The 24,792-nt window shown below is 30.7% G+C and overlaps 1 protein-coding gene across 1 annotated transcript in view; it reads right to left on the bottom strand.

Annotated features, from left to right (window-relative positions):
• Positions 1–7,654: 7,654 nt before the first annotated feature.
• Positions 7,655–24,792, bottom strand: part of LOC142334342 (E3 ubiquitin-protein ligase ariadne-1-like) — a 74,487-nt gene continuing 57,349 nt past the window's right edge. Inside the window, exons 9-11 of the mRNA XM_075382312.1 lie at positions 16,494–16,607; positions 14,318–14,430; positions 7,655–11,656 (exon numbers count right to left, since the gene is read on the bottom strand). Coding sequence (XP_075238427.1) covers positions 11,575–11,656; positions 14,318–14,430; positions 16,494–16,607 — 309 coding nt within the window. The 3' untranslated portion in view covers positions 7,655–11,574. The remainder of the gene's footprint in view (positions 11,657–14,317; positions 14,431–16,493; positions 16,608–24,792) is intronic.

Below are 24,792 nucleotides of genomic sequence, written 5' to 3'. Positions count from 1 at the left end.
AGAATTTTATATTTTTGTCTGCTATTTTACCACATGGACTGAGCAGTGAATATGATGTGGCAGGTGCAGGTAGTTAGTCGGAAACCCACCGGTTGGTCTAGTGGTGAACACGTCTTCCCAAATCAGCTGATTTGGAAGTCAAGAGTTCCAGTGTTCAAGTCCTAGTAAAGTCAGTTATTTTTATACGGATTTGAATACTAGATTGTGGATACCAGTGTTCTTTGGTTGTTGGGTTTTAATTAACCACACATCTCAGCAATGGTTGAACTGAGACTGTACAAGATTACACTTCATTTATACTAATATATATCATCCTCTGAAGTAATATCTGAACGGTAATTACTGGAAGCCAAACAGGAAAGGTAGTCGGTTATGTGTGGAGGGAAAGCTATTGACCAATCATGCCTGTAGGTCATGTTCCCACATCAGTAGCAGGTCAGCAGGAGGTACCATCATCAATTGTGCAACAAATTATTATCCAATTTTTCAGCAATGAAAGTGTCAAAACCTCTGAAATTTTGACTCAACTCCAGGCACAGTTTGGAGATTCTACCCTGTTAAGAACTGAAGTATTTGATTGGTCCTAACAATTTTGAAGTGGCTATGATGCAATGGAGAACGAAAGTCACTAATGTAGTCCATGTACCAATTTCAATGATAACATTAAGTCTGTTTATGATCTTGTGGAAGGTTTCTTCCTGGATGCACAATGAAGTGTCATTATCAGTGCCTGAACATGATACTTATATACTAAGTAAATAAATATTAAAAATTAAATTAAAAACTTAAAGTCAGTAACATCAAAACACAACATAAATAACTGAAACATACTACAGAAAACTCAAAGAGTTGAATAAAAATGGAGAACCCTAAGAAATTGTAAACATTCGTAACTGTGTCTCATTGTTTTGTAAGATATTTTGAAATTTAGTCCCTAGTTCAAACCTCCGATGCAATGCCGCAAAACAGACACAATCTATAAGGATGTAATGTGCAGTTGCAGCAAACACAAACGGGTGCATCGGTCTGAGTCATGAGAGAATCTAGTGCGCCCTATATGCAAACAACAAATAATAACATCCTCTTGGCGGTTATTCCTACATGAGGAGCTCCACAGTATTCTTAACAGGAGAAGTTTATTGTTGATGGTAGCATTCCATTCACTTTACCGTTCGCCACACACAGATCACCCTCTTCAGAAAACAGACAAGATCATCAGAAACAAGATTAGTGAAAGGAGACTGGAAACAAGTCTCTTTTGCTGCACTATCAGTGCATTCATTGCCTGAAATTCCAACATGGCTGGGGATCCAGCAGAAGATCAAGTAGTTACGCTGAGTCATTTCAGAGATAACAGATTGTGTCACAGATGACAAGAGTGTCTATAGCACAACTTTAATCGCCTGTAAGGCACTCGTGGAATCTGAACAAATATTTTGTGTCAAAATATTGGGCTAATTATATGTAAGGCCTTATTAATAACTTACAGCTGTACAACGAAAACACTAATGATACTGGAAAGGCCAAACATGTATATGCTATTGCCAACCACAAACAACAGAATTAACATTTTTACAGCCATCCATATAAACTATAGCACTATGAAAACCGGATTTGTGTCCTTTTTTTGACATGACCAGCAATAATTTATGAAAGAAGGCTACCAAGGGGAGAAACAACATTGAGTAACAGAATGTAATGTGTATTTAAAGCTAAGAAAAGGTGCTGAGCTCTAGATGCCTAGCGGAGCAGTAGATCTCGGATGTTCCTGATATCGATTAAGATGTGGTTTGGAGAAAACTGCATCAAAGGTAGGATGATTTGGTCACGCTTTAATACAAGCATTTTATTTGGATCCATCTATTCCAGAGAGATAGCTAGCTCATCACTGTCCACGAGTAGGCTTACCACACGGCTTGAGCAAAATGCACCAGGGTCAATCCATTCAAAGTGACCCAAGGGTGGTTGCTTGACAATTCAAAAAAAATGTTAACTTACCCACCTGTTTCCAATATGTTTCAGGTCCTTAAAACTATTTTTTAAAATTCTTTATTTAAGCAGTTTACCTGTAGCGGCCTCTTTTTGTTACAGTACACACCTATTTTTGTGATTGTAAGGGTTTATGGAAAAGATCATAATTAAAAAAAAACTACTGGTCCTGGAAGGATGAAACAAAATGCAATTTAATCATATTTTCTCAGGGTAAAAGATTGGTCCAGTGGTTTACTTACCTAACCCTCTTCTTCCAAAGAGAAAATTACCAATAAAGCTGGAACATGAAAAACAGTGAAATTTCACTTTGGGTAATTTCAAATAACTCTGATGGGCCTGTGATAAAATTCTCAAATTTGCACAACTTGCAGTGTTTTGTAGATGTTTATGGCAAATAAAAAAGTTTTCTAACTACAGTGACGGGTTATTCTCACACAATTTCAAGAAAATTAGCAGAAGAGATATCACAGTGTGATTGGTTAACCACAGTAATAATAAACTTTCATTGCTACAATTTATTTTTTCTTGAAAGGGTTTACAAAAGGGTTAACCAATATAAAAATAAAAATGAATTCTTGAAAAAAGATGTAGGCTACTAATTGAAATCTCAGTTTGGGTAAGTTTAACGAGCATATTTGAATCAAAATTGTATTTTGATTGATTGTTTACTGGTATTGGTTAAGTTATCATTTGAAAATGTCAACTTCAACATAGTGGCTAAGGATAAAAAATTTAAAGAGCAAGAAGATAAGAAATCCCCTTGTAGCACTTATTTAGTGAGTCAAAATGATATCGCCTTTAACAGGTTTTTCGTGATTTTTGAGAGTATTAACTTTTTTATTAGTGCAACAGACAAGAAACATTCGTATTTGCCATAAACATCTACAAAAACACTGCAAGATGTGCAAATTTGCGAATTTTATAACCAGCCCCATCAGAATTATTGGAGGCCAAAATTTAAATTTAAAAAAAAAAATTAGTTTGATAAAAATTTAGGGGTAAGTATATCACCCATTAATATTATTTATGGTAAAACTACCAACATATACTACCTAAATATAAAAAAAATAATTCAAACTGTGTATGCCATCCCTGCCTCTTGAAATAAATTACAAAAAGTGAAATTTCACAGATTTTCATGATCAACTTTATTGATAATTTTCTCATAAAAAGAAGAGGAATACACAAATAAACCACTGGACCAAAAATATTTTCTCAAGGTAAAAATGATTAAATTGCTTTTTGTTCCATCCTTCCAGAACCAATATTTTTTTAATTATGATCTTTTCCATAAACCCTTACAATCAAAAAATAGGTGTGCACAGTAACAAAAATGGCCACCATAGGTAAACTGCTTAAATAAAAAATAGTTTTAAGATCCTGAAACATGTAGGAAACAAGTGGGTAGGTTTCAATTTCTTTTGAATTGGTCAAGCAACCAGCATATTTTTTTTTGGGACACTTCAAGTGGATTGACCCACTTGTAGCAAGACGGATAAATGAATGATGGATTGCATCAAACATTTTTATTGTAGTAGCCAAAGTGGACGAATAAGCCATGCATCATAATCTAAGTGAGAACAGATCAGAGCTCGGTAGAAGTGGAAGCATGCATACTCAATCAGCACCCCAAGTACAGGTGATTCAAAGAAACGGTAAATTAAAAAAATTAAATAACAATGAAAAATATTTTTTAGAAAATAAATTTTATTTCATGTAATTGTACAAATGTTGCCATTTTAGGATACATACATTTTAGTTTATTTTTTAAAGATGACATCTTCCAGGTGACCTCCTCTTCTACGTAAACACTCACAAAGTCTCTTCGTTAAATTGTTCATGGTTTGATGTAACATCTCAACTGGAATTTCCGCAATTGCTTCTCGGATCTTTGCCTTCAGTTCTTCCGTTGTAGCAGGTCTACTGTGGAACACTTTGCTTTTAAGGTGACCCCACAAAAAGCAATCGCAAGCTGAGAGATCAAGCGATCTGGGAGGCCATCTAATGTCACCATTTCGTGAAATGACACGTTGTCCAAACAATTGGCGTACAGCTGCCATCGATATTCGTGCAGTATGTGACGTTGCTTCGTCTTGTTGAAACCAAGAATTGGTGGAAATCTCTTTTGTTGTTCCACAACAAAGGTTTCAAGCATGGATACGTAATGAGCCGATGTCACTGTAATCGTAAGACCGTTGTTATCCTCAAAAAAATAAGGGCCTATAACACCGTAAGATGACATAGCACACCACACGGTCACTTTCTGGCTGTGAAACAGACGCTGGTGCAGCTGCGTAGGATTTTCTTGTGCTCAGTATCTGAAATTTTGCTTGTTAACAAATCCACTGAGGTGGAAATGCGCTTCGTCTGACATCCACAGTTCGTGAACAAACTCTTCGTTATCATTTATCTTCTGAAGCATTACATTACAGAATTGTGCTCGCACAACTTCATCATTTGGTTTCAGTTCCTGGACGATCTGCAACTTGTATGGATGGTATTGCAAGTCCTTCACTAACATTCTTCGAACACTTGAACTATGCAATTGTAAAGATGCTGAGAGACGACGGATTGACCGATGTGGACTTCGTGTGACAGCATCTTGTAAAGCTTGAACATTCTGTGGTGTACGGACGGTTCGCTCACGGTCTGGAGGCTTCTTTTTCATTGCCGAACCAGTTTCCTCAGAATTAGATACCCATGTTTTAATTGCATGTGCTGATGCAACTCGGTCGTGCCGTCCCAGATTAAATTGACGTCGAAATTCTCTACGCGCTCCCTCCACACTGTCATTGTCTTTGTAAAGCGCTTTGATAGCAAATGCACGTTGTGCACCACTCCAAGGACAACTAAATGACAGGTTAGATTAGAGAGGCTGACTCCACTTATCAAGTGGTACCAATCGCCCACAGCTACCAACACAACTTTCAAAATTTCCCAATTCTTTGAATCACCTGTATAACTCTCGGCATATAGCATTTTTAAACAATTTGCCTTCAGCCTCTTTAAATGTGTTATCCATGTTAGTGTTGGTCACATTCCTAAAAATCTAACCTGCGTGCATGCTTCATCATGTAGAAAAAGCTGAGGGTCAACAAGGTCCCCCTCAAATGTAAGCAGCAAATGCAATTAGTTTACTCCAGAGAAAAATTAATCCATTCATTTTACACCACGATTCTATACAAGTTATTGTATTTTGGAGTGGCCTCTCACAAATAGCTAAAGTTCTACATAAGCTGAAAAATCATCCACAAATAAAGAACACAATGGATTTTAGCATGCAGTTTGTAATTGTTTAGGTTTATTTGAATCTTGTTTGAGTTTGTTGTACTTATGCCTAGGCAAACAAACTAACACCTTAGAACACTTATCTGTGCTATTCAGTTTTCTAGTGTAAAACTTTTAGATATCATTGTTCTAAAAAACTTTAAAGGGCTGATTACTGAGGAAACACCTGATAAATGCAACATTTCCTTGTGTACCATATTCTTCATGTTCATTTAGAATTCCTCTCCTTCAAGCTGTGTCAACACCTTTTTGATATAAAAAAATACAGAAACTGCATTGTTCAGGGGGGCAATTAGGGAGTTTCTCTCAAGGTACCACACTAGACGACTGTTTACCATTTACTACATCAACTTGTACATGGTACTGGTTAAGAAGATAGGACGATAACTTGAGGGGCATGATTTATCTTTATCAGGTTTCAGTATGGGAATGACCAATGCTTCTGACAAAGAATCTGGAAATACCTATCAGAAAATATTTTAGTGTAGCTACAAAAATGATGTTGTAATGCGGTGTGATTGATATAATTTCCAAGGGAGGTGTCACATGAATTATTCAAGGCATACCCTCGTTCACCGAAAGAGAAAGGTATGTTTACTTCATTTCAAAAGTATTAGAAACAGGATATTTTCTACCTGCAACTTACACCACATAAACTCAGGACAGTAAGATGTGTATGAAACTGACCTAAATGAGTTTCTAAACCAGTTTGCTACAGAGACTGTCATGATCCACATATGGCCCAAACGTTTCTCCATATGACAGACGATGGTGTTGTCTGTGAAATGGGAAAGCCTTGTGATGACCCCTTAGCGCACACCTGCAGTCTTAATCCCACCAAGGAATAGCAGGCTGCCTTGGCTTTCCAGATGTTAAAGGGATTAATTCATTAGCACTACTGAGAATTACATGTGTAAACATGGTTACACGTTGATGGGTTGCGCAACAACTCTTTAACATATTGGCCAAAGGAATGCTTGTATCCGATCCAGTCTGCTTTCTGAACCCATCTGCATGGTTCACTCTTTTGGCAAATCAGTTACTCTGAGGTAGCAACTAATTTATGATCACTTCCAAAGAAGTTTTTAGGAACTCACCAGATAAGACATGGAAGTAAGGTTGCTGAACACAGGATAGATCGAAAAATGAAAATGAACCTGATGAAAATGACATAAATGAGTACAATCCATCGTTCAATAAGCAATAAGTTCTGCCTCAATTGATCAACTGTAGTGCCCTAGGAAGAACATGACAATAAGCCCTATGGATAATGATGGGTGTTGAAATTGCCAATTATTAGGCAGAGTAAAGGAATCTGGGAAAACAGACTGAATAGATCATCCTCAATAGAAAGGTATCCTCCTACTTTTATTCTGTCAGGAACGGTCGGACTTGAAAAGATTAGAATTAGCAAGGATGGTTATATATCAGCATTATTCTCCCTTTTCATAATCCTCTGCATTGATGTAACTGATTGTGGTGAGAACTCATCTGTAATTACCCCAACTTCAGCAAGTCATGACAAAAGATAGAACTCCCTTGCTGAAATTCAGAGTTTTATGGGTCTCCACTACTACTTTGTCTTTTCCTGTTGTTCCTTTTTATTTACTTCAACAAGCAGGTCCCCACTCTCCTGAACTTTTTAATGAATTTCAGAGACACAAGTTATTATGACACATTATTTATTAGCAAGGAAGAACCTTACCAAATGATTTACTTTTCTTGCTGTATCTCACCACAAGAACAGGATCTTACACAGGAAAATCGCTTCTTGTTTCTTCACTACTAAATATATCTTTGACTGACAAAGTCGTTGAAGTCTCTTACAACTCCCAGGAGTTGTGAGAGTCTCACAACTCCGCATACAGCAGCTGACTCATGATAAACTCACTAAAATTTATTGAGCACCTCTTGAACACTCGCTGTTACTGTCCAGACTTGTCACCATGTGATTTCCACATCTTTGGTTTGCTGAAAGAAGCTTTAGGAGAAAAGATTTGAAGATGATGCCACAGTCAAGCATTATGTGTTCAACTGGTTGTTGGAGCAGGTATCTTGTTTTTTTATAAGGGGGTCAGAAAGCTACCTATCCAGTGGAGAGTATATATTTCTGTTGAAGGAAACTATATAAAAAAGATAAGGTATTTAATTGTAATTTTAACTAATAACAATAAAACTATGTACATAAATTTTGGTTTATATTTGAGACACTTAGATGAAAAAATGCTGTATTGAAGTAAAACTTCAATACAATTATAAAACCACACTGGTAGGTTGCTCAAGGTGATACAATAGTATAAGAATATTACACTTAAAATTGGAAAGCAAGTAGTTGCTATGAATAGATTTCATGATAATGAAATAAAGAAAAGAATAAACCAAAAACTTTTTTTATTTTTTTAAATAATATTTCAATATAAAAACAAATCAACATAGTTAATTTCCATGAACAATTTAATAAAATTTATTTTGTATATTTTATAATCTATACAAAATAATACATATTTACTGTTATGATTACAATACTTCACTATAAACAAGCTTTCATATATATATATTTCAGTGTGTACATACATATATGAAGTCAGCAAAAAAAAGCATTCAGACTGAAAGTATATTTTAAACTCAGCAGGTTATATTATAGCAAATATTTTTAAGAGTTTTGATAAGATTAGCTCACTCAAACACAAGTCATTACTAGTTTACACAAATTCAACATTTTTTTGTAACTTATAAAACTGAGTAGTATTCCAATATGTGATCAGCACAGACAAAAAAATAAAACAAAATTTTTTTTTTTTTACAAATTCTTGTCATGTAATAGGTGCATACCACTGTATATGCCATAGAGAAATGACCTCTGTTCTAATTATGCAACTTTTTATTTATTTTTAATATAAAAGAATTGACAAGTTTTCAAGAGGAATTTCATTAAAAGAAAGTAAAACTCTGTAATTCATTCACAGTATACACAGCAATCTACATGAATGAATGATTGTATTGCTAAGAAAAATTGAACAGTCAATTGGAGAGACAGGTGGAAAACATTGTAGAAGAATGAAAATCTTGAATTTTGCTTGAATCTTTTGAGTTGCTTGAATTTTATTATTTGAAAATTTAATGCTGAAACATTTAACATCATATAATTGGACTTTATATAAAAATAATTTAAAAAAATATATACTGGAGATTATATTTTATAATCATATTTGAAGTAGGTCATAACAATAAATGCAGAAACCAAATCAGTCAAATTAGAAATATCAATACACGCTAAGGCTGATTTCCTTAGCGTGTATATATTTTCCTATGTTGTATATATTATAACTTTCCTTTCTGAATACATTCAATCAGAGAAAAAGTACTATTTAATGTCAAATTTAACACATTAAACGTATAACATCCAATAAATGACAAACTAAATAACTGGATCAGAAGTTCTTATCTCACATTTTGCAGAAAAATAAATTATTTATCTAGATTCAATCTTTAAATTCAATATTAGATGATTTAGTACTTCCACAATTTTCATCATGTTTTGTAATCCAAAGAGTAATTGGTTGAAAGAATAACATTTTAAAACAATGTTGATTTTCACTACTATCAACTGAAAACCTTCATTATAGTACAAAATATGACTTCTAAGTTTCTAATGACATCAAGATCTGGCAAAGTAAACTATTTCAAATGATCAAAGTTTACACTATCATATTTTCTTGTTTTACAGCAGTCTGGATACTTTTTCACTTAACCCAGAGTGTACAAATGTATAAAGATTTAGACACACATACATATATATACACAAACTTGCTTATAAACTGCACTTTTTTCATTTACACACACACAATGCACACATCCACATACATGATTGATTGAAAAATTTCACTCTACAAAAAATCCAGAGCAGCGACATATATATGTAATGAATCAAGAAAAACTGCATGTGTTATAATAATAAAATGATCAAACAGAAATGACAATCAATTGCAGTTTATGAATTACTAAAAGAAGAAAAATAGCAATATTTTAATAGTAACTTTTATAATGCATTTCTATATTATCTGCAATAGAATGTGATAATTATTACAATATAAGAAAGAATGGAATATTTAAAAGAAATATGAAAATATAGATTAGAAAGTTGTAATAGAAAAGAGCAAGACTATGAGGAAAAATAAGATCGTAGTTCTATTGATACTATTGTTTATTAAAATACTAATAGATGACTAGGTTGTATATGTATATGTATTCAATCACTTTTATTCATATCAATAGTAATTTATATAAAAAATACCAACTTATATTTTTAAGTTTTACAAAACACTGTTCAAAGCATTAGGTAATTAAATTTAATGTACCAACCATCATACACTGTTATAATTAAAAGTTTTGTTTAATTAAACTAATAACACAAATTAAAATTTAATAATTAATAATAACAAAATTATTACACAATAAGAGAAAATGGCCAGTCAAATTTTTTTCCCCTTAACCACATTCTGCGGATGGAAAATGCAAATTATTATTCACCCAATTTAAAGTTGTTTGACAATAATTATATTAAAAACACATGGTTAGTGCAAACATAAAAAAAATCAATCATTTCCTGTGCCATAACATAAAAAGTTACATTGCATCAATGGCTAGAGGTTTTTTACTTATCAAAAAATTTTTGAGTTTGTATTTTTACAATGTATTGTACATTGGATACATGTATCCAAAGTATTTGGACATGAACATGTACAGAAAAAATTATTCATAACACCTATCAGAGTTTTTGAAGACAATGGTAATGAAATCAAGTAGTAAATCAATTTACACTAATGATTCTTTAAAAAAGAATTACTGCTTCAGTGATCTATTGTGTTTCACATAAAAAAACAAAATAAACAAAAACTTTAGAGACAAAAACACATAGTTCACATTCCACCTAAACTTTATTAAAATTTAAATATTTTTATTGTGAAAGGATACAATGAATACAAATTATTTACTGAAAAATGGACAAACAACGAAAATAAAAATGCTTAAGAGCGTAGAAAAAAATGTTATTTTATTAACTTTAAGATACTGTTAATTTCTAAATATACATACATATATATTATAAATTTTTCTTTTAAATGGAAACTTATTGCATACAACTATTGAATTTTTGGTAAAATACTTTTAATCTTATTGCAAACTCTAACAATGGACACAGCTGATGTACACTATATTCTCTTCCACAAACCTCAAAAGAATTCTTTTATTTTATCATGCAGATTTACTAACCATGTATACTCTAATTTGTCACGAAAAATTATTAATAGTGTTTGTAATTGTATATAGTTTTTTTTATTGTAAATGCAAGAGATTAATGGCTATTAGTAAACTCAAAACATGGTTAAAGGAAAAACAGTTTAACCAGATCTCACAGATCATTTTCTCAATTATTAATAATAATATATAATACATCGGTATCAGAAATAATGGTGGAAAATTGTATATATTTATTTACTTATTATAAATTAATTCTGACTAAGGCCATTTTTATAATCTAGTAATTCTAACAATATTATTAATATCATATCATTATTAGTATTATTTCTATAAATATAGACCCTACTAACGCTGCAGGAAAAAATAAAATTGCAGGGTAATTTACTTTATTATTTTCTTAAGTAGATAACACGAAATCAAATAAGCATCATCGTTAATGACTTCTCGTTAATGTATATGATATTCACGACAATATGTGAATGAATGCAACAATTTTTATGACTATATTACAACATTAGACAAAAATTGTATGCTACAAGTCTTTGAATTTTACACCATCTTTAAAAATATAAATTATATCAATGATCGTTTATCCTTTAATAATTAACTATCATTAAATTAATAGAATATTTGTATCTATATTGTAAAAAAATATAATACAGTAAAATATGCATACTTATATAAAATTTGAAAATAAATATTTATTTACTTAAAAAAAAAACTTATCAACTTATCAGTTATTTGTTCTATTTATCTTCATTTTGCGGAGCTGCAAAATTAGCAATGTTCTTATAATATAACATACTATTCCCTGTTGCTTCATATATATTAAATATACCATACGAAAATGACTAAAGAAAGCCAATACAACATAGAATGAAATTATCTTAGAATTGATGGTTATGATGACAATGATCAAGATGAGAATAATAAGTGTGTAATGTTTAAACTTAAATTATAAAGGACGATAATTAAACTGTACATCATTTATTTTATTTCTCTAATGTTATCACAGGATCGTTGAAAGTAGTTCATTCACTCATTATAAACCCACCAATCTTTTTCATAACCTTCATGTACATGCTCTAAAAGGACTTTTCGTCTGCTATCACAGTACCTGTAAAACAAACATTTTATAGAAATACATAGTTATACTGAAAAAATCCATCAAATAAAAGAAAAATATTTATTATCTTTTTTTAAAAAGAAAAACCTGAAAATCTATTAAGCTGCAAATCTATTAGTAAGTATTTTATGCCATTTCGGCTGAATAGCATAAAAAAAATACTAAACGATTCAATAATTTAATTTTGCTGAACAAAAAGATATATGCCAATGAACTGGAATAGACAGCAATCCTCAGCATAAAATGACAAAAAACTAACAAAGACTGATGCAAAAGTTGTATAGATTTAAGTTCAAGAATTAAATATAAACTATAGTTTATTCTTAATGAAAGGTAATGAAAAAGCAACTGCAGAAATCTCCCAAAATTTTGAAAGTGATTTTTCCCTGACTATTTTCTTAATTTCCTCTGACTAAAATAACCATGATATAGATGAAATCTAACTATATTTTTTCCAAACAACGTTCAAAATCGCTCATAATTGAATCATTTATTTCAAAAATCTGTTACGTGCAATGATATTCATATGGAACATGACTGGTTTCTGAAATAAACAACTCAATTATGATTTTTCAAAAATGATATTTTAAAAATACTGATAATATTTGCCAAAATCATTAATAAAAAAATTAATCTCAATGGAATATGAAATCTTATTCACAAAAAAATAACTGGGGATGGAGAGTCTTATAATTCTCAGTAAAAATGTTTTTAAATGCTTGTCTGCTTGATTTTAAAGTACTCAACTTGACTATATTCGAAAATTAAAAACTAAAGCGTACTCTCCAAAAGCTAGATATCTGGTCGACTAATTGTGTACAGGTTTGGATTTTTTTTAAACCACTAGAAATGAAAAAACATGATAATTTTTAATATTCAAAAGTTATAAATCGAGAAGAAATTGGTGTTTGATGTTAAAAAAGTCACTATAGAATCCAAATTTGTGCACAAAGCTCACTCTCAAATATACACTTAACTATTGTTGTATACTTTAAACTTGAATCAGATGTATAATTTACAAAAAGAGTTTCTACAAAGTTTTCTTTGTTTTTCAAATGACTGAGCCTCTTCATTGAAGAAAATACATAAACAGTCGTTCTTTTAGTAATTTTTATGCCCAAATAAAATTTTTCAAGTTTTCCCTGACATTTTACAAATACAAATAACAATAGATTTCACTGACTTATGGTGATTTTTCAAAACCTTCCCACCTCTCAAGGCCTGGGGGGAATCCTGGTTTGTGTCCCTCAATATATTTGAGTTTGTTTGAACTATTCTTTTTTATTAACATTTCAAATAAGTGATTTTAATAATCCAATCTAATATTTTTTCTAGTTTTATACAATAAAGCTAAGGCCAGAGCAATGAAATATAAGATCTCTCACCTTTACATTTTTGGGATAGACACTGGCATCAAATTAATTAGGAAATCTAATTGATATGCTATACCTTTATGCCTCAATCTGGCATTCAATAGAACACATATCTTTGTGATATGTTGATTACTGGGATCCATAATTGCATCATCAACACAATGTGACTATCAGAAATGAATCTACTGTCTAGTATGTCTTACAAAAAAATTTTAAAATCAGCTGCATTTTATAATTTTTTTATTTTTATGAGTATCTCTGCTGACTGTGTGAGAACTACAAATATCAGGTTAAGTTCCTAGCACAACCCAGAAAAAATTCACACCTGTGCTGTTTGTAACTTTTGTCTTGTAAGTAAACTTTCATCTACTTCCATAAGACCCTCACTGCCTACTTTTTCCATGTGACTTTTTCTGGTAATGTATAATTACCAGAAGAAATGAAGTTAGTGGGGAGAATATCCTAATTGGGATATTACACAGACAGATTCTATTACCCACATGAAAAAACTAATAGAATGAAATTAATAAGAATGCCTATTATCAAGGTTAAGTAAAAGGTTAACAGGTGATATCCAGTTAATAATGGTAAAGTAATTTTTTAAAAATTCAATGGTTTATTTTTCTAATAACAGATTTATAAGGCAAAGGCTAATGTTTGTGACAAAAGTAATATTTTTTATTTCTAAGCCTTCTACTTCAATTTTGGATAATTATCAGATAACTGATACAAAATATTAATGAACAGTTTAGTTACTAGTACAGATAGTTAAGCAGAGCAATAGTTATTTACAACATTCAAATAATTCTTATTAGCAAAATATTAGATATAATGTTGTGGTGTAATATAGTATTCTTGGAATAAAACTTATAACTTTCAACACCTCTCAGTATAAATATCTCAAATATTTTGATTAATATTTCACCTTTTCTAGATTCTTTATTAAATATTAAGATGTTAATTGTTATATTATATAAGATTTACAATTGATGGCTGAGAATCAACTCCAGGCTGCTAAAAAAACAATTTAATTTGGAACAATTACCTATTTTTGCCCGTTTACCTTGATTCCTTTTTATAATGTTGGGTCTTTGTATTATCTTTAGGATACCAAGGATTATTTTTTTGTTTTATAACATGATTGTTTATATCGGTTTGATAACTTTAGTAATCACTCGGTGTTAAAATTAAACTTACCACTTGTTACTATATATTTCAGTTCATGAATAAAAAATTACATTTAGTAATTAAAAACAAGTTTAATTTTAACATACATTACCTATATTTATCTTGAACTTTCTGCTTAATGTCGGCCAGATTTTCAGATGTAATATCACGTTCTAAGTACTCTGAAAGGATTTCAGTAGCACTTTCCAAGTCTCTCTGATTATCCTAAAAAAAAACAAAAATTATTAAGTATAATGTGTAACAAATATTAATAAGTCTATTACCCAAATATATATTATTACAAATGTAAATAAAGCAACAAAATAAGTACTACTTTAAAATTTAAAACTGGATAAAAAAATGAAGTCAACAGTCATTTCTTTACATTTTGAGCCTATTAAGTGCCATATCCAAACAGTTGTGTACTGTTACAAATCAGAAGCTCTATAATACTTATATAATCTTATAAATACTATCTTTGCTCACTTTTGTTATATATAATAAGCATTATTCTCAGAAAAAACTAATCTGATCAGAGTCTCTTGGATGCTGATAGGCAACTTAGCTGATTTATGTGCATCCCACTTATACAAAAAATAGCTTTCTGAAACAGAAAGAAAGCTTAGAGCAATGAATTAACAGATACATTTTTGTCAAAATAAAAATTGATATACAATGCTTCTATTCAATATGAGACATAAAAACCTTTCACTTCATAATATTCTTTTTTAATGTTATTTTTAATCACTATTCATGTGCTTTAATGATTTCTTAATTTAAATTTAAACTAAGTAATGAGATAAAATTTATCTTTTTTTTAATGTGCACATTGCAATCTGTTGAACTAGTGAACAATATAAGCTATCTCTTCACAGCCCAATGAGATGAAGATGATATATAGTACTGTTCAGACTCAGGCTGACCAATCTTGAGACATGTGGTTAATTGAACCCCAACCACCAAAGTACACTACCCACTGCCTAGTATTTAAATCCATATAAAAACAACTAAGTTTTACTAGGATTTGAACTTCGCCAGCCTCCATGGCGTGAGTGGTAGCGTATCAGCCTTTCATCTGGAGGTCCCGAGTTCAAATCCTGATCAAACATGGCATTTTCACATGCTGCAAGAATTGTCATTCATTTCATCTCCTCTGAAGTAATACCTAACGGTGATCCCAGAGGTTAAAAGGTTCAAAGAATTTGAACATGACTGAAAATCAGCTGATTACAATAACAAGTTAACCACTAGACCAGCCTGGTGGGCAGATAAAATTCGTTAAAATTTAGATATTCATGTTATTTTTTCCTACCAAGCGATTATTATTTTTCTTTTAAACTAGATACTTAATCTACAAACATGAAAACATCACTAATACTATCCCCCCTGCCCAGTGTCAAAGATGAAAATTAACAAGGAAAATAATAAGTAAAATGCACTAATAAATATTTCTGGGTAAATATTTTTATGGGTCCTAGGCACACTAATAAACCTTATTATAACTTATTAACTGATATGATTGTCAGTTAAAAATTCAGTTATGAGATTGTTTCGCATTACCCAAGATATTGCAAATAAAATTCAATGCCAATTTATTTCTATTGGGATGATATGAATACGCAAAACAAAATGACATACTAAATTTAAAGGGAAAATGTAATCCATTTATGATGAAAAAATGTTTTTCATCAGTTTTTTGGTCGAAGTTGTCTCTGAATCATGGACAACTTTCTTGAAGGACTGTTTCATCAACTTTCTGCCTCAAGCAGACTCCATTAATACTAATGCTTAATGTGAGACACTATCGTATAATTCATTGAAAAATAAAATAAAACGTGAAAAATGCTAATATAGATCTGCCTATAACATCTGTCCTCATACTGCATCTCAAAGTAAACCATCAATTAGAAAATTCTGCCCATCCTTTGTGCACCTCAGATCTTACACCAGTAATAATAAATTGCTTATGAAGATAACATCTGACTGGAAAAGATTTTCATGATTATGACAACTAGGTTCAAGTTTATCTTGACATTTTTTGTTTGTTTAATGATGTAGTTAAAAGAGCAGCTCAGAGATTTTAGAATCAAGAATGTTTTGGCAAGTCTGTTCCTAGGCTTATGTAATGCACTGTCCTGTGGTAACTTAAATTTTATTCTAAAAACATAAAAATAAAATGCTTTAAAATGACTTTTACATATGTGTATTTTATATTATTCAAATATCCTTCACTTTGTACACTTAAGATTAAAAATCATATTAACAAAAATTATAATATATATACATACTTCAAACATGACAGACTGATTATTCTTACGGAGGTAATAAGCAAATACGTAAGTGTACATTAATGTTTGTCGGCATTGGCAAAGAATATCCACAGCCTTTTTAAGAAACTGAACCTGTTAACAGAAGACAAGTTTTATTCAAATAATTTGTATAAAAACTTAATTTATAAGAACAAAGAATACACTAAAATATTATGCCAATTAAGTAATAAACCCTGAATAAGTAAATTAAGTAATAAAGACCTGAGAAGCAATGATGAATAATTTATTTTGAAATTGCTTGCACATTTTGTAAAATAACTCAATGTGAGTAAATGAAAATTAGTCATAGAACAAATTGCAATTATTATAGAATGAGTTACAATATCATTCTTTCACTATGATAATGATCATGAGCAATTATGGGATTTTAAGACCAAACATGTCATCACAGAAGAAAAGATTGAAATCTAATCATGCTTCAAAATCTTACTTATAAAGCGTATTAATAAAATGCTAATTCTTTCATTATTTTTACTTTCTTGTATAGTAAGGGAAGTATTGTGATCGCAAAAAAATTTCGGTTTTAAGATTTCAATAGAAATATACATTTTGACCATCTCTGAATTTTGACCATCACATAACTCAAAAACGATTAGCCGTAGAATGTTGAAATTTTGGCTTTGGGACTGTTGTAACATCTAGCTGTGCACCTCCACTTTTGATAAAAAAAAGCCCAAATTGAAAAAATCTGGATTTTGAACTTTTTCATAACTGCAGTAAGCTCTCATTGAGAACTTTTCAACGATGTATCATACTGGTGCTTATTTTCATTGTTCCAGAGTTATAGCCAAATGAAATTTTAATTAATGAAATGTTTGGATCTTATAAGGTGAAGGCACAATGGTTCGAATCAGACTTCATTTCCCTTATTTATTTATTTTTTTAATTTAAATATATTGGTTAAAAAAAATATTCACTGTCAAACAATGAAAATGTTTTGGACTCAAAAATAGCTTATTCTCTCATGTATTTCCATCAGCTGAACTCAAAAATCACCATCAAAATGACTGGTTAGCTCTTTATATGGAGATACATGTCATTTTTTACCCAATCTACATTTTTAGTTTGTGGGTAATTTGGTTTTTGGAGTTGTCACACCTGTTAAATGACAAAACACAACATTCTCCAGCTCTTTGTAGGTTATAAACATTATTACTTTTGGTGTGACTTTGAGTTTCATATAATTGTAATTACTGCAGAATTTCTGGTTTTTGAGTGCTTTTTAAGTAAAAAATTTGTTAAATCAAAATGCCACGAAAATGTATAAATTCAGTGAATAATTTTTGTTACAATTGTGGTGAAATAACGTTTTCATCACAGAAACGCAATCTGATTCCTCTTCTGGCATTATTTTGGTATGATGGCAGGGGACCAGGATAACTCATGGGCTCCACATATATGTTGCAACTCTGTTCAGTTACACTACGAGAATGGCTGAAAAATAAAAAAAATGATCAATGGCTTTTGTTGTGCCTATGGTTTGGTGGGAGCCTACAAACCATACAGAAATAACTGCTATTTCTGCTTCACTCCACCTATAAAGGGAGGATTGTCTATGAAAAAAAGGGGAACAGTTCAATACCTTAATATTTCATCTGCTATTTGACCTATTCCACATTCAGATAGTTTACCTGTTCCTACACCATCCCAAAATAAGCTTGAAGTAAAAAATGAAGACAGTGTAGAAGTAGAAGAAGAAGAATCCAACAAGATTCCATAACTCTTGACAAAAAAGATGATAAACTGCACAGACTCAGTCAAGTGAAATTGAGTGATCTCATTCAGACCTTCTTAAAGGAAGTAATCATGGATTTTTAGGCAACAAAAGAGATGAAAACTACAGTCAGCTGGTGACAGTACTTATGCAAAAATACAATCAACTTGGATGCAACATGTCCCTTAAAAATCCATCTTCACTCACACCTGGACTTTTTCCTTCCTAGTTGTGGAGTAGTCAATGACAAACACTGAGAAAGATGGAAGAAAGATATCAGGGCCGTTGGAATGAAGCAATGCTTGCAGATTACTGCTGTACTGTGTGTAGGGATGCTCCAGAGCTCACTTACAAGAGGAAAACCGAAGATAACGATATTCTAAAATATGTACTTCAAAATGAAGTTCTTGCTGAAAAACACTTTTGTTGTAATTACCAACTAAAAATGTGATACTCATTTCTGTAGTGACTAGCAACACTAATAACAGAAACTGGGACAAGGTTAAGGAAAAAATAAAGTAAAAAAATTAACTATTTAAATAGACCTGTAAGAGTGGCATACATACTGATTAAAAACACAAATACACTAACATTTGACTAGACAGATGATTCGACTTTACTAATCACTATACTTAAAAGAGAAAATTATTCAACTTCTGGGAAGTGAAATAATCAGTTTTATCAACAAGAATTAGTCTAAACGAAAAAAGTTATATCTATGCAATTGTAATGTTTATACACATCAAAGCACAATGCAGCATACTGCTTTGTACCAGGAGTATTTTACTATATTAAATCATCATCTATTGGCAACAGAATTTTTGGTACTTCAGTGATATGTAATTGATGCTCTTAAAAGGTTTTCTCTTACTTTATAGCAAACAGACAAAAAATTTGAATAAGAAGCAGATAGATTAAGTATGTTGATGACAGGTGGTTCATGAACAATTTTTATCTAAAATACTTTACCCAGTAATTACACTGATAGACAAAAATAAATTTTTTAATGTTTCTCTGTGGTACCGTTTCTTGAATTGCTTCTTTGAAAACATTACAGATCAGTAAATATAATTCTTTTATCACCCTTAGTTTTAAATAAATTATACTTCAAAAAAATTAAGGGAAAATAGTTAAAATCTGTAAAATTTATAATTTTGCATGGCCACCACCTGTGTTAGAATGATTTTGCTGATGCTTTTCTTTTATTAATAACCTCAGGCGCATACAAAATTAATGTCCAACAGTAATCAGCTAGCATATTAGTATTCCATTTCCCTTTATAATGGATTTCTATCACCGAAATGTCTTGATGGAGTTGTTCACAGTGTTCGTTACTTGTCTGGGAAAAATCCAGATGTGAGTGGAGGAAATGTATTTTCAAAGATATATTACATCCCATATGTATGAAGTAAGAAGTTGATTAACAATATTGTGGTAATTGTCAAATTTTTGTTTCTGCCTGATGTACAAAAATCCAGGACTATCCTTCTTCATTGCTTTTACAAAATTTTTAATTGGTCCTAGCTTGATATGGAGAGGGAGTAAACGTTTTTTTGGGTTCAACTAAGGGCTCATGAATATTATTCCCATTTGGAGTTAAGTTGTCTTGTTTCTTTTACTCTTTGGTAACATAATGTTTATCCCTAGCTCGGCTGTCCCATTCACTAAGAAAACACATGTACTTAACCTTTTCAGATCATGTAGCCTTGGAACTGGTTATGTACGGCGTCAGTTTTAAAATGCTGTTACAAAATCATTTTATATGGCATCTAAGTCAGTTATTTTTTTTTATATTTATAAAGGAATCAGTTTTATTAGACAATTTGAACGATGTTTATACGATGTAAAATGTTTTATTTAGACTAGAAAGAATATAACCATTTTTTTCTCAGAAATGTGCTTGTGTGTGTGTGACTTGTGTATTATAATTGCTATGAGGATTACGGATTTATTTATTATTTACAAAAATAGCTTATCTTACTAGCAACATATCGATGTATTGAAACACATAATAAATTATGATATACGGCACACAAAAAAAAAGGAATTTGTGGTCATAAATACGTCACTTTTACTTGAGGTCTATAAATATCTTTTCAGACAAATGATGTCGGTAAACATGTAACACATATCGATTCGTAATGAATAACAGTATTCAGTAAAAATGGTTTTTTGTCAATTTGAATAGCCTTTGGAATGGTGGGAATTTTTATAAAACGTAGTTTTCTGAATCTACTTTCACTTATACTAACATATGTTACTAATCTGTGATTTATGACACGGGTTTTTCATCATATTTTGCCCCATTTTCAACCGATTTGCTTGAAAGTATTATTTTTTAAATCAGCAAACTATGTTTCATAAACACAAAGCAAAAAAAAAATTCGCTAATAAAAAATGCGGTAGAAATGTGCAAAAAAATTCTGCAATTAAATTATCGTAATTTTTGTAGTTTCAATTTTTTTGTTACAGGCATAAAAAATAACCAATCATAACGTTTTTTTTGTCAGAATCTGTTAAATCCCTTTAACATACTGTAATTTAAAAAATTTTTTTTCGCAAGAGGGTAGAATAAGAGTATGAAGGGAGGCAATCAGATATAAACATATTTTCGTGGAGCGCTAATCAACCATGGATCATTGTGATGGGAAAAGGTTAATATAGCCAAACTGCATGCCTAATAAAATAACTATAAAACTATGCTATAACTTTCAAATCATCACACATGTTCCAGCTATGTTTTCTATAATTTATTTTTTCAAAAAAGTCTTTCATCACATCTTATGTCTCTTTCAAATTAATACCATAATCAAAGGATATTTGTTTCTGTTATTTGTTATAGTTTAAAAGTGGTGTAGAACCACTTTTAAACTATACTTGGACGAATCTATGAAAAGGCGCTAGTCCTCAGGTTTATGAACTTGTCCTAAGTGCAACATAAGCTCATCAATATTTGAGCGATAAACCAAATTATTTTCATCAAAACTTACTGAGAAAGTTCTTTTTGTCTGCTTCGAAAGCCCAAAATTTGTGTACTTTTTGTAGTAAATTCCAACCTTGCAGTCTCGATCCTAACAGTTCAGCTTGATTTTTTGATAAATTTAAATCCCTAACAAAGTCATTTAATTAATTTTGTGATATAAGACGTGGCTTATTGGAAGATAATTTAAAATCATTGTTGTCGTTTTCAGTACTGCCTGATTCTTCATCGCTGCTTTTGAAACATACATTCACAGGTGGCTCAGAAACAGGAATAATTTCACTGTGAGGTACAGGCCTGATTAAGATTGCAATGAAGGATATTTTACAGTAAGTTTAGATTTTTTAGAAATTCCAGACACACTTGTTAAACAAAAGTAACAATCTGTTATATGATCCTTTGGTTCACGCTAAACCAAATGGAAATCCTTCAGTTTACCTTTCAGTCTTCCACTTAATTAGACAGAACAATTAGTGCATACTATATGAGGAGCCCATGTCTTATCCTGATCACCAACTTTACAGTGAAGGTACAAATGGTATGCTTTTTTAATTAAAGGTGTAATGTTTTTCTATTTGATATTACAGTAAACTCACCACATACATAACAAAAGGCATCCTGATCATTTACACAATTTCGAGACATTATGATACTGCACTGTTAACAAACTTAAGACAGCAATAAGAGTGAAAAAATTTAATCCATTCCTAAATCCAGTGCTTAATACAAACAACACAGCTGTGTTTTCAGCTACATGTTTTGACCTGCACAGACATGATTATCATGTCCATGAAGGCTTACTCGGTCAGTATTAGATATGATGTCATAGTATGTGACTATGATATGATTTAATTCTTTGTCTAGTATTGTTTATTTATAGCTTACAAATTATGTTAACAAAGTTAAACAATAAAAAATGAGCTAACAAACTACAATATAGCAGCTTAAAATGCTAACTATACATTGACAAATGAAAAAAAACCTTTAATTAAAATTTAAACATTTTTCAAAAATGGTAGGTGACAAAGATTCTGAGTTCATATTCGTTTTCAGCATCAAAAAAACAAATTAAAATCATGTATCGCACGTTAGGAAACAAAAATTGTTTATTAGCGTTACTTTATTAAGATATTCATAGTCACATACACATACAAATAGTCACAACAGTATTTAAATACATTACAGATTATAAAACAGAGGAATCTTTTATTTCTATGTTGTGGTTAAACTGCATGACCATACCCATTCTTTAAGTTGTCTATTGTGTAATGAAAGGTTATTTTTTTCTTTTGTTATTTAGCAATTTTCATGTTATAAATAGTATTTTGTCAAAGTTTATTTCATTTCCTATTAGAAAATCATATTTTCTGTGCAGTGTGTCCTGAATGTATAACAATGGACATAACTCCAAGAAAGCATCCAACCTTCTGAGTGTGGTATTGGACTAGGGACAGTAAATGCTATCTTAAAACAACTTAAAGAAACTGATTCCTTTTCACCTCAAATGAAAGGCAAATATGATCATAAAAGAAAAACTACTACACACGATTGGTTACTGGTTAAAAAGTAAAACTTGATCCAAAATTATCTGCTGTGATTTAATTTGAGAATTAGCTGCCAGTGGAACAGATTTACATGTGACAACAGTTAGATGCTGATTTCTTGTAACTGGATGGAAAGCTCCTCAACCAGTTAAACAGCAGCTTTTAACAATAGTAATGTGCAGAAAAAAGGCTCTGTGGGCCAAAATACATACATGCTAACTGGGCCAAAGATGATTGGAAAAATGTTATGTTTTCAGATTAGTCATATATCTTTATGTTCAGGGGCAAAGGGTTTTATACATTAAAAAGCATCAGGTGAAAATACAATACCAGTTCATATCCAGCAATTAGTTAAATATCCCCGTTAAATAATGGGGTTGTTAACATTTCAATAGTTCATTACTTCAGATAGATGGCATGTTGAAAAGTGATTGTTGTATCAAGATTCTTAAGGAAAAGGTTGTGACTAAACTTCAAAACGATTTCCACAAGGTTTGATGCCATACCAACTCTTGTTTTCGTGAATGAAACATTAGTACTCCCTTGGCCATGTAACTCCCCAGACTTAAACCCAATTAAAATCTTTGTGTTAAAAACTGAAAATAGTAAAAAAAAAAAAATGACAAAAAAATGAATTGTACTATAAAAAGGCCTCATTAAAGCAATAATATCGATACAATTTCATGTTGAAGAAATCCGAAATGTGTAGGACACATTTTTTTTTTTAATCAATGCCAAATCGTGTATGTCAAGTGACAAAGAATAAAGGAGAACATATTAATTACTAGATATTCACTAATTGTACAAGTATGACTTTTTTTCTAAATAAGGCTACTTTTTATTTTATTAAATAACAACTGTATTCAGATTAATCTGAAAGCTACTGTTGGTTCTACACTACACTCCCCCCTCCACTATATACGTTACAGAGCATCTCATCTCATAACAATGAAATACTCTTATTACAAGAAAACAAATTATAGTACAATCCTATCATCTTGACTAGGTCTGGATATGGTCTGAATAAATGTAAGTTTGCTTGATCTGGAAGTGTCACAATCAATTTAAATACAATTTTAATTAAATTAAATAAGATTTAATTTAAAATAAAGATATATTATGAAATAATTTTTGTAAATTAATAAACCTAAGAAAAATAATTATATGTCTATCTAAAAATATGATTTAAAAAAAATAAATAAACCTCATGGTCTAAATTTTATTTTAAAATTCAATTTATAGACTATCAAGATCAAAAACATAATCATATTTAATGAACATAGTAATAACAATAAAAGTCAAAGTTTACTTATAATGAAATCAATTTTGAAGAAAATAGGCCTACTAACACAGTCAATATTACACATATTCTTCAGACAAATGATGAGAGAGTGAATGTGTGACTTCAATAGCTTATGCTTGTATATAAATATATGAAAGTAACTAAATTATGACTCTGTAATCTCAATCTAATTTAAAGTTAATTTGAAAAAATTAAATTCATTCAAATGTTAAGTAGAGTAGTCTCCCTTAATTTATATGGGAAGTTATGTACCAATGAAATTCTACAAAAAGCAAAGCATTTGTTAAATAGATTTGGGATTAAGTTCTGATTAAAAATATTATCCCTGCACTATATTTCAAGGCAGTAGTTTTATTACTGACCTTTTAACTCAAAAAAGGTAGAAACTGAAATAAAATTTTAAAATTTATGCAAGAATTTTTAAACTGTTAAAAACCAAAGAATTAAAGTAAATGTTTTTTTAAAAATAAAACCTGTTGATATTGTTTTTTTTTAAATCTCTTCTTTCAACGCCAAAACAATCTCAATTTTATTTTTTAAACTTTTGACTGGAGAAAATTTTCAGGACTTCATTTGATTTCAGTGATTTCTTCAGTAATTCTGCAAATTTCATCTATTGACAAAGACAGTTGTTTAGCTAAAATAGCATCACAATCTTATTTTTTTCTTATTTTCACCGTCATATTCTCCTAGTCAATTCTAAAACTTTCTTTATC

This window comes from Lycorma delicatula, chromosome 1 (genome assembly GCF_047948215.1).
Source record: "Lycorma delicatula isolate Av1 chromosome 1, ASM4794821v1, whole genome shotgun sequence".
NCBI classification, from domain to species: Eukaryota; Metazoa; Arthropoda; class Insecta; order Hemiptera; family Fulgoridae; genus Lycorma; species Lycorma delicatula.
This window is presented reverse-complemented; position numbering and strand designations above follow the sequence as displayed.